The following is an 11,794-nucleotide window of genomic DNA, read 5'->3' as shown; positions in this document are numbered from 1 at the left end:
CTCCCTCTCCCTCCCTCCCTCCCTCTCCCTCTCCCTCTCCCTTCCTTCCTCCCTTCCTTCCTCCCTTCCTTCCTCCCTTCCTTCCTCCCTTCCTTCCTCCCTCCCTTCCTACCTTCCTTCCTCCCTCCCTTCCTACCTTCCTTCCTTTCTCCCTCTCTCCCCCCACCCACACATGAATGCACACACACTCTCTCAAATAATAAAAAAAAAAAATCAAAGTTTTTGTGTTTACTAATATTTGTTTTTATATAGTACAGTTAAAGTACTTATGTGCATATAGCTATGGTTTTATGCAGGAAGCACATTGTTAGAGGCTTTTGTACTATAATCTGTTTTTTTAAGATTTCATGACATAATATGACATACCCTTTTTATACTTAGTTAAAGCATTTAAAAATCTAGGATTATCCATTGTAAGTTGTGAAATTTAGGTAGGATATTAACAAAAGCATCAAATGCCCTTTAGGAATGGGTTTTTATGATGTCTCTTCAACTGAACAGGGCCTTTTTGTGTTCACTGGTTTAAATTTTGGCAGCACTGTTAATGTAGTACAGAAATACAGCTTCATGACTCTACGATGCAGCATGAGAACTTTTGAGAGATGTATACATTTTTTTATGTGTGCATTTGTAATTCTTTCTCTTACCTTCTTTCATTAGGATAAGGAACTACTGTACCGTAGTCTTACTAACAGTCTCAGTGATTCTGAAATATGTTGGCAACTGTATAATAGGATAAACAGTATCCATGATATGTTCAAACGTGATTACAGTTTCTGCAGCTTGAAAATGTTTATAGCCAATTCTGTCAGTACTCAATGTAAATCTGACAGTTTCAACATTCAGAGCTTGCTAACTTGAAATGTTTTGCAGGGCATCTGGGTGGCTCAGTTAAGTGTCTGACTCTTTGGCTCAGGTCATTATCTCAGTTTGTGGGATTGAGCCCTGGGTTGGGCTCTGTGCTGACAGGCGGAGCCTGCTTGGGATTCTTTCCCCACCCCCTCTGCCCCTTCCCTACTCATGCACACGCTTTCATGCGCGCTCTCTCTCCCTCTCTCTCCCAAAATAAATAAATACACTTTTCAAAAATGTTTTGCTCATATAGATGATCTAAGGTAACTTAAGGACATAAATATAAAACCAAGTACATAAGTTAGTTGCAAAATGAAAAAAAAAATTATCACAAATTGGTGGCAGCAATAGGCTATACATCCTCATACACATATCTACAAAGTAAAATTTCAAATAGTTTTAATTTCAGAAGTGTCTAATAGTTACAGAAGTAGTGTTACGCAGCATACTTTATTTGTATCAGGTATAAGAAATCAATTAATAGATTTTGATTTTTGTCACAGTTAAATAATTTTGACTTAGAGTGACAAAAATTAGGAAGTCATTCCTTAAAATGTTATTAACATTAACCCCCAAAGAAATGTAGACTTTCATAAAACTTATATTTAAAGTATAATCCCTCTGAAAGGGTGGGAGGCAAATCACATATCCAGGCATGTGGCCCCTTGGAAAAATACCTGGTATTCTTGAGCTTTTTTTTTTTTTTTAATTTAGAGAGAGCACGCGCAAGTCAGGGAGAGGGACAATGGGAGAGAGAGACAGAATCTCAGGCACACTCTGCACTCAGTGTAGAGCCCAATGTGGGGCTTGATCCCACGACCCTGGGGTCATGACCTGAGCCAAAATCAAGAGTTGAGCGCTCAACTGACCTAGCCACCCAGGTGCCCCTCTTGAGCATATTTTTACTCTCCTTATTAATTATCAGTATACTCTGACCAGTGATTGATATATTTGAATCCCTCAAAATGTAAAACTTCAACTCACATTATAAACAAGGTTAAGATAATCTACAGACTAGGATAAAACATTTGTAACATATTTAATAGATAAAGTATTCAAATCTGGAATCTATAAAGAACACCAACAAATAGATAAGAAAAAAGATAACTCAGTAAAAAAAAAATGAGAGAAGACAATTCATAGAAGAGAAAGTACAGATAGCCAATAAACTCTTTTTAAAATATTCTCAATGTTCCTAGCAATCAGAGGCATGCTTATTAAGGAGAAAACAGTTTTTACTGATCAGTTTGATAACATTGTCTGTGAGACCAAAGGAAGCAGGGCTCATCCACACTGCTGGTGGGTATAATGTGAAATGGGCACTCAGAAAGACGGTTTGGTGGTCAGTATCCACTGCAGTGTAAGAGGTACAGACTTTATATTCCAGTAGTTTCTCTTATCACAGCATACCCTAAAAAAATAATTCATACATTGCATAGTAAGGTAAATGCAAGAGTGATCATTTCTGCATTGTTGTTATAGTAGAAAACGGAAAATAACTTAAATACCCAATAATAACTAGGGAATAGCTAAATAAAGTTTGTTGTATTTGTACTGTGCTGCAGTTAAATGAACCAAATCTATGTGTACTGATACGAAGATCTAAGACCCATTAAGGCAAAAGACAGGTTGATAAAAGAGTGCATTAACTATGTTCTAAAGCACACACCAAAACAGTGTTTTCTATGGGGACACGTATAGAAGTATATACAAGGTGGTATGGAAAGATACACAAATACATGAGTACATATAGTTGCCTAGGAAGAGGTTTGGAAGGGGCACCCCAAACCAGCTTTTTTGGAGAGGGGGCAGGTACCAGGGATAAATGGACTGTGGAAGGATTATAGGGGACTTTAGCCTTATCTGTATTGTGCCCTTTTACAGAGAGAGCGTACATGTGTATTTTATTTCAGTAATTATGTTTGAAATACAGTATTAATATGCCAAACAACAACAAAAGAAGTATATTCATGCATGTATTCTTTTTTCTAGAAGCCTATTAGTAACGGTCTACCCCCAACACCTAAAGTGCATGTAAGTATAAATATCAAATAAGTTGTTTTCAGGCTAAATACAATGACCAATAATTGCTTGACTGTGTACCTTTGGTTAGATTTTTTAGCTTTTTGAAAGAATCTCCATTTAGTATTGAAAAAATCTATAAGATTGCTAATTTAAATATAGATTGTTACATTTTAAAGCTCCTTTATTCCAGAATTTGTTACTATCTTCTTTGCAGACATTTTTGAAGAAATGTAGAAAGGGCACATGGATATAATAGGAAATACAGAATGTAAATAGGACACATTTTTTTCTAGCATTTTCAATGATCAAAAACATTTTAGAACTAGAAGGAGCATTAAAGGACCATCTGACCCAAACTAGTTTGCCCACGAGTAAAACTGAGACCCCACAATATTCATAAGATCACAGAACTACCCCCCAGCTCCAACCAGAGCTGGAATAGACGTTAGATACAGTCCTGTGTTACAGTCTGTTGTGGTTTTGTTGTTTGATTTTTTTCATTAGACCATGCTGTTTTAGGATTAAAATTATATTAGTTCAGTGCAATTGTGCGTCAGTATAGGTAGAACTATATTTTCGCTGCTGCAACTCTTTAATCTGAAACATAGTGTGACACTAATTGAGGTGTCCACAGAGCTTCTAGTCTGTAACCTCCCAACTCTACTTTTTAGCCTTTTAGTTTCTTATTTCTTAATTTTTAGCCTTTTTTCTCGACTTTTTAAATTAATATGAAGATCTAAATATTTATGCCTTATCTTATAAAAGTTTTGAGAGTGAAGGGCTCCCAGGTCTGGCAGAGACATTCGGGTTGTCCTGTTTGGATACAGTAGAAAACTCTCCGGTCAGATGTACAGCTGATAGGGAGGAGCCTCTAACTGGAAAGGCAGGTGGGACTGACCGTACAGACTGGCTTACACTCGGAGTTGGTTGAATTGTTCGGCACCGCATTGTGTCATTTGGATTTTTAGGGGTTAGGCCATACCTCCACATGTGAATTTTAGCAGCTGTCTTAAAGTATAATTACCAGAATGAGTTAAATGATACACTTTCTGCCCTACACCATAAAAACATGTTTATAGGTCTTCTGCGAGGTTGTTATTTGGTGCTAAAATCTTAAAGATATTGTTTGGTAGGTTTCTGTGAGCAGAAGGAAATCTTAGGATTTATTATTTTGATTCTTTTTTATGTTGATATTTCTAATCCATTATCATCAGCTACAGGGGTGTGTGTTCTGTCTCTGGGTATTGTCTCCATATTTGTGAAGAAAACACTCCAACTATATGATGCACACACAGTGCCCTTCTTTTCATCAAATATTTGTGTTCTTTCCCCCCAAGTTGTTGCTAATAAAAGTGATTAAATGAGTAAGCTTTCTTGTATTTATTTATTCTAACATGAATAATAATTTGAAAATTAACATTTTATTCTTTCAAGATTAAAAAAAAAAGTTCAAATGAATGATACTGTGTTTCCTTATAAGGTATTTATTATATGAAAGACTTGTAAATGGGCTTAATAAATATTAACATAAAAAAAATAAAGATTTTTATTGAATCCATCCAGGGAAAATAATCACATTGCTCAGTTTTTCTTAAAAAATGGGTCTGTTTTAAAGTACATATATGAATTTGAAACCAGCCATACCTCTTTCATGTTGAAGTATTAAATTCAATGATTAATAACATTGTATTATTAAGATTATTTAACATTTATTACTAATAACATTTCAATGATTCAATAAATAAGAAAATTTTCACCTTTGTAGCAGTTATAATTTCCTTCTTAGCAGGGAATATCGTATTACTTGGTTATTCTTTGTTTTTCCAGATGGGTGCATGTTTTTCAAAGGTTTTTAATGGATGTCCCTTGAAAATTCACTGTGCAACATCATGGATAAACCCAGATACAAGAGGTAGTACTATATGTTATTTGTTGTTGTTGTTGTTGTTGTTGTTTTTTAATGTTTATTTTTGAGAGAGAGACAGCATGAGTGGGGAAGGGGCTTAGAGAGGAGGACACAGAATCTGAAGCAGACTCCCGGCTGTAAGCTGTCAGCACAGAGCCCGACATGGGGCTCAAACTCATGGACTGTGAGACCATGACTTGAGCCGAAGTCGGACATTTTACCAACTGAGCCACCCAGGCAGCCCCTTTCTAGTTGTTTTTTAAACTGAGGTCATGGAAGTATTCAGTTTTCTTCCTGCTCTGAATGTCTTTCTGAAAAAATATTTTGTTATAATTCAAAAAAAAAAATTTAGGCTATGTTTCTCTAGCTTATTAGCAGTGCTTGAGGTGACCCATGACACTAAAATTTCACTGTGTTGTCCCCATGTTAATATAGCAAAACCATGCACTCTATGCCACCCTAATTTTCTCCACAAAAGTGTTTCCCACTGCTGCACACGCACTGTCTTTGTGTTTTAGACACAACTGTTGTTAAGGAGTTTAGCTACCCAGGGTCTAGGGTGTGGTGACCACGTTAGAGGATCTCTCCACCTTAAAGGAGATCATAATAAGAATTGTTGCCATTAGTCACTGACTAAAGACTATCTGCATTCTCCCACTATATATCTGTATCTTAATATATGTGTGTATAAGGTATGCATAAGCGCGCGCGCGCACACACACACACACACACACACACACACACACACACACACACATCTTCTTACTAAATCTTTTAGAAATCCAAGGTGGGAACTTTTATTTCACAGGTAGGGAAAGTGACATGCAGAAAGGTTCACCACCGGTCGGTAGGAGGGCTGCAGTTCAAACCTGGTTAGATTGTATTCTTGGACCACAAAGCTTATGTCTTCAATCTGCCATTACTAATCCTAAATATTGGGCAGTATAACAATGCTCTTGGCCTTCTAAGTTCTTAGCATACTTCAGTTTAGTCTGGAGAAGTTCCTGACCTGTTGTTTTATATTGTCAAAAGCAGATCAGACAGGACCATAGCTAAACTAACATCTTCTAGAAGATACTGAGTACCTTAGCCAGGTATCTAAGTTTTAGCTTTTTAAATAGGCAGTAGCCAGATCCTGGTTTCTGATGTTATTTCTTACAGTGGTAGCCCATCTGCAAAAATATTTTGAATCTATATCAGTTCTTTATTTACATTCTGTACATCAACTATACTTTTAAAAGAATTTTTTTTTTTTACTTTTTTTTTCAATGTTTGTTAATTTTTGAAGGAGAGAGAGACAGAGTGTGAGCGGGGGAGAGGCAGAGAGAGAGGGAGACACAGAATCCGAAAGGGGCTCCAGGCCGTGAGTTGACAGCACGGAGCCCGATGTGGGGCTTGAACTCAAGAACCGCGAGACCATGACCTGAGCTGAAGTTGGTTGATTAACCAACTGAGCCACCCAGGCTTCTCTTAAAAGAATTGTGGAGGGGCGCCTGGGTGGCGCAGTTGGTTAAGCGTCCGACTTCAGCCAGGTCACAATCTTGCGGTCCGTGAGTTCGAGCCCCGCGTCAGGCTCTGGGCTGATGGCTCGGAGCCTGGAGCCTGTTTCCGATTCTGTGTCTCCCTCTCTCTCTGCCCCTCCCCCGTTCATGCTCTGTCTCTCTCTGTTCCAAAAATAAATAAACGTTGAAAAAAAAAATTAAAAAAAAAAAAAAAAGAATTGTGGAAAATGAGCTATGGATTCTCTGCCAGTCCTCAGCACCCTCTGATGAGTGAGGAACCCTAGCATTCCAGTCTTCAAAACCTCTTTTACATAAAAGTTTTCCTCAGTGCTTTGAGGCTGGTATTTATATGTAACTCAGTTCATTAAGGCAGAGTTTTTAGCCACTTATTTGTATTAAAATATATTTAATGCTTAGGGGTGCCTGGGTGGCTCAGTTGGGTAAGTCTCTGACTTCGTCTCAGGTCATGGCCTCGTGGTTCATGAGTTTGAGCCCCGCGTCAGGCTCTGTGCTGACAGCTCAGAGCCTGCCTCGGATTTTGTGTCTCCCTCTCTCTCTGCCCCCCCTCACTTGCTCTCTCTCTCTCTCTAAAAAATAAACATTAAAATATATATATATGTATATATAGGTTGTCAATCACAGTAATTCTTTTTTCAGGTTATAGTACATATGTACATAATTTTAAACTATATAAGTCCATTTTGAAAATATTTTTTTTATCAAAACCGGTGAATTACTTTTGTCATTTCAGATCAGTACTTGATATTTGGTGCTGAAGAAGGAATTTATACTTTGAATCTTAATGAACTTCATGAAACATCAATGGAACAGGTACATTATTTTGTATTTTCCTTTCTTAAAGTCGTACACACACACTAGGTAAGAAATAAGTTTCAGTTCTGTGATTTTCTGCCTCTTTATTTTTTTATCCATAAAAGCTTCATCAAGTATGTTGTATTTATCTGGTACTAAGGACGTATTCGCAGGACTAGTCCTTACCCTTCAAGGACCTCTCGGGTGTAATAGAGGCGTGGCAGTAGCTGTAGCACTCAGGTTAGGTGTCACACTAGGAGTGAGCACACGTCACTAGCACCTCGTGTGGGGAAGTGAGAAGAGACCGTAAATGTTCCCAGAGAGAGGGTAAATATAAGTGTGAAGTGGTGCAGGGGAGTGGCAAGGGTGGGGAACCCTGAGCAGACAGTCTGATTCGAGTGTAGAATGAGTGTAGAATGGTAACAGGAAGTGGGGGGCGGGGGGGAGAGGCAGCTGCCAAACCCCAGAGCTTTGTTCGTGAACTGATCCGTGTGGAACGGTTTGCAGCATGGTGACAGATGACACTAGAGGTTTTGGTCAAAGGGCAAGGAAATGTTGAGTTGGGGCAGAAAGGAAAAAGTGTGTTTGGAATTGCGTGGGGATGTTTCTTTATTGTCACAGTGACTGGGGGAAGCTTTGGATGTTTAGTACCCAGAGGCCAGCAATGCTAAACAACCTACAGAAATGATCATGATGACATCAGTAGCTAGTACCTGTATAAAGCTTACTCTGCACCAGATACTGTTTTTAAATGCTTTACATAGAGTAACTAATCTTCACAACTCTCAGAGATAGATACCATTATGAGTTGCATGTCAGATCAGAAATCTGAGGCACAGAAAGGATTAGTAACTTTTCAGAGCTCTTACAGTGCTTAAGTGGATGAACTGGGATATGAACCCAGGCCAGATGGCTCCAGAGTTCATGTGCTTAACTACTTGACCACACTGCCCCTCCCACTCGTATTCCTCCCATAGAGAAACACTAGATCTAGGGAAACAAGAAAGACCTAGAATTGGCAAATTGAATGACCAGTTCAACACGGACATATAATAGAAGTATTTTACTTATTATCTTTTATAAACTTTGTACTTTTTTTTTTATCAGCTATTCCCCCGAAGGTGTACATGGTTATATGTGATGAACAATTGCTTACTGTCAATATCTGGTAAGTCTTTTAGTTTTTATTTATATTTTTTTAAGTTTATTTATTTTGAGAGAGAGAGAGCGAGCTGGGGAGGGGCAGAGACAGAGAGAGAGAGAGAGAATCTGAAGCAAGCTCTGTGCTTTTAGTGCAGAGCCCAATGTGGGGTTCAGACTCACAAATGCTGAGATCGTGACCTGAGCCAAAACCAAGAGTCAGACCCTTAACCAACTGAGCCACCAGGAGCCCCTAGTTTTTTGATACCTTTCACTTGTTCCTATTTATGTTATTAGCTTTTATATCGTGTTTATTTATTTATTATATATATATTTTTTTACAGGTAAAGCTTCTCAGCTTTATTCCCATAATTTACCAGGGCTTTTTGATTATGCAAGACAGATGCAAAAGTTACCTGTTGCTATTCCAGCACACAAACTCCCTGACCGAATACTGCCAAGGTAACTGTGCACTTACTTATGTTTCATCCTTAGAGATTATATGTTAATGAATTCTAAATAATAGTTACACTGCAGAAATTGAAAAAGCACTTAGTTTGCGTTAGTAGAAATCATGTGTAATGAAAAACTTGTGAGAGGTAATAGATTTTCACAAGAACTGAGAGGCACCTCTAGAAGTTTAAAACTAATTACTGTTTAGTATTTCATACAACATTAAAACTGATTTTTCTCTATAATTTGCTACTAATTTTTCTTCATATCCAGTGCTTTGGACATATTTGTGTTAATTTGAATAACATGAATTTGTCTCAAAGCACAGTTTCTAAACTTAGAAAATCAAAATGATTTATTAAAATCAAGGTTTTTACATTAGGAGATAATTACTTAGGAATTCAGGGGTTTTGCTTTTCTGCTTTCAGGGAGTTTTCATTATGTTCTCTCCTCCTTTGCTTATTATATTGTACTTCATTTATTGACTGAAAGGTCTTCTGAGTCTGCTATAAATTTTATGTTACAAAAACATTATACTCTGGCCATTCTTCCTTTACTGTATCAGTTGTAAAGCAACTAATGTACACCGTTAGCTCTCAAGTACCTTGAAAAGCTGTTCTCAATGCTGAGTTTACAGCTAAAATGTGCCTCTTTGTGCAAAAGGCTTTTTCAAAATTAATCTTTTTGATGAAAATGATTTAAAAGTTATACTGCATGCTTTTCTGTCTTAAAATAGATTACATTGAGTTTAATTGGACCTTTTCACGATGACTCAGAGTTGCACCTATGAACTTGACTTATTATACTTCTACTGTAATGTCTACAGTTGGGGTTAAGGGCAAGAACTACCCCAAGAATGGGGCCAGGGGGCTTCTTCACGTAGAGTTTATCTGCCCCTCTTTTCCTCTCAGCTGCCACTTGGTGCTATTGATTTTCTGTCTTCTTACAGCACATCTCCCTCTAGCCTTCTGACTTGATAATCCTAAATTCTCTGGGCATGGAAACTGGCCCCAAGCTTTAAAATATACAAGAGCGCCCCCCCCCGCCCCCAGGAATGTAAAGCACATAAACTTTAATACATTCACTTTTTTATATCATTTTGTCAGAATAGAGACCTTTGTAGTTTATTTATAGCTGTGTTCAATTCTTCAAATTTTACTGAATATACAAGATGTGTGGGAAGTTTCCTAGTATGTAGCTAAAACAAAATTGAATAACGTATTACCTCTTCCTTTAAGGAATTTCCATAGAGGAAGATGTTACCTCTAAGAGTGCTTTACCTCGAGGCTTTTATTTCATGTAATTTTGTTATAGTCAGTCTTTAGTGTTGGTAGCACTCACCAATGTGTCCTTCCCACTTTCTTCAATTTTGTTATCGTAAAATCTACTTTTTTTTTAATGTTTATTTATTTTTGAGAGAGAGACAGAGTGGGAGCAGGGAGGGATAGAGAGAGAGAGGGAGACACAGAATCCAAAGCAGGCTCCAGGCTCTGAGCTGTCAGCACAGAGCCCGACGTGGGGCTCAAACTCAAGAACCATGAGATCATGACCTGAGCCGAAGTCAGATGCTTAACAGACTGAGCCACCTAGGCGCCCCTAGAATCTACTCTTAATTCTCTCATTTACTGGCAAGAAATCTGAAAACCTTTTCTGCACAATAAAATTTTATGTTCTTCTGCCGTAAAGTGAGCACAAATTAAACTTCCTTTGGGAAGTTTAGAATGTTCTGTGGTTCTCATTATAAATATAGGTACTCATTGTATTGTATGGTAAAGCTTCAGTTAAGCATAATTTTTAGAATCCAGGTAGACTTCAATTTAAATCCTACATTGTTCACTCACTAGGTTCAGGACCTAGAATAAATTGCACAACTTCTCAGGATATTCATCTGTAAAATGGAACCAGTATACCTATCTTGCAGATTGTTTTAAAAATGATAAATTATGTATGAAAAGTATCCACCATGGTTTCTGGCACATATTAGGCTCTTAAGAAATAGTCGTGTTATCATTATTATTAGTCATGGTAAATTGAATTGTGTCTGTAATGTACCTTAAAATATCTTACATTAAGTACATTGAGAATGTTGGTTCACAGGATTCTAGTTAACTGGGTGCTGTAAATAAATTTTTTTGCCTTGTAAAATCATAACTAAAATTAAGGTAAGTCTATATGTAGATCACTGTAGAAAATTATGAGTTTTTATAACATTTCAGTGTGCTGCTCACAGCTCAGTTTTGAATCATTTCATTATCGTTAACTTCTAAGCTATACTTAGTAGTTGATTTTGTCTTGACTGTGTAGCATTCTTTATAATCTTTCAAAACCTTGCAGTCAATTAATCCTCCTGGGTTTGACAGATTTAGTAACTTAACCTCTAAGTTAACGTTGGGGGCCAAAGGACAAGTTCACAAGTGTGGACGAGGAACATTAAGTTGGTTGCAGTGGAAATCTATCAAGAGCTTGATTCAGATTTTTTTTAACTGTAAAAAGCACTTTGGTTCAAGCAGTTTACTTAATTTAAGGGTATGTGGAATTTTTGTTTTATTTTAAACTGCATGAAATTCCAATGCCTATGAAAGGGGTATTTTTGTAATTATTAATGTAATTTATGAATTGGAATGTAAAATTCTCCCCAGTATGAACTTAGTCGAGAGGAACAATAGGGGCTTTAACCCAAAATTTGAATCAAGATATTCTAGATTGTCACTTTAGTCATTAGGTCCCTCAGTATCTGACTAATTTCTCTGTCACTGTTTAGGTACCATAGTATCAACAAAATTCTAATTCACACAGATAAAGTACTTACAAGTGATAACAGATTTTATCTTGCAACTTACCTTGCAAACTCAGAATACTCTTTAAAGTGATCCAGAATCATAAAAGAGAAGTAGATTTGTTTTCAAAGTTGAATCACTATGAATGTTGCAGTTAGGCTAAGACACTAGAGTAGAGTTCTTCCTGAATTGCTGACTGTATGATCTTGAGGAAATTACTAAATCTAACCCTCAGATTTTTCTTTTCTTTTCTTTTCTTTTCTTTTCTTTTCTTTTCTTTTCTCTTCTCTTCTCTTCTCTTCTCTTCTCTTCTCTTCTCTTCTCTT

General features: G+C 37.1%; 1 protein-coding gene across 3 annotated transcripts in view; it reads left to right on the top strand.

Moving 5' to 3' along the window:
* Positions 1–11,794, top strand: part of MAP4K3 (mitogen-activated protein kinase kinase kinase kinase 3) — a 207,258-nt gene that overhangs the window by 173,729 nt on the left and 21,735 nt on the right. For all 3 annotated transcript variants that reach the window (XM_040496579.1, XM_040496580.1, XM_040496581.1), the window contains 5 exons: positions 2,845–2,886; positions 4,705–4,789; positions 7,037–7,116; positions 8,206–8,266; positions 8,583–8,700. In XM_040496579.1, the coding sequence (XP_040352513.1) occupies positions 2,845–2,886; positions 4,705–4,789; positions 7,037–7,116; positions 8,206–8,266; positions 8,583–8,700 (386 nt within the window). The remainder of the gene's footprint in view (positions 1–2,844; positions 2,887–4,704; positions 4,790–7,036; positions 7,117–8,205; positions 8,267–8,582; positions 8,701–11,794) is intronic.

Source organism: Herpailurus yagouaroundi, unplaced genomic scaffold, assembly GCF_014898765.1.
Source record: "Herpailurus yagouaroundi ecotype Mexico unplaced genomic scaffold, PumYag 188, whole genome shotgun sequence".
NCBI lineage: Eukaryota > Metazoa > Chordata > Mammalia > Carnivora > Felidae > Herpailurus > Herpailurus yagouaroundi.
The sequence above is the reverse complement of the archived record's forward strand: the minus strand, read 5'-3'. Positions and strand labels throughout refer to the sequence as shown.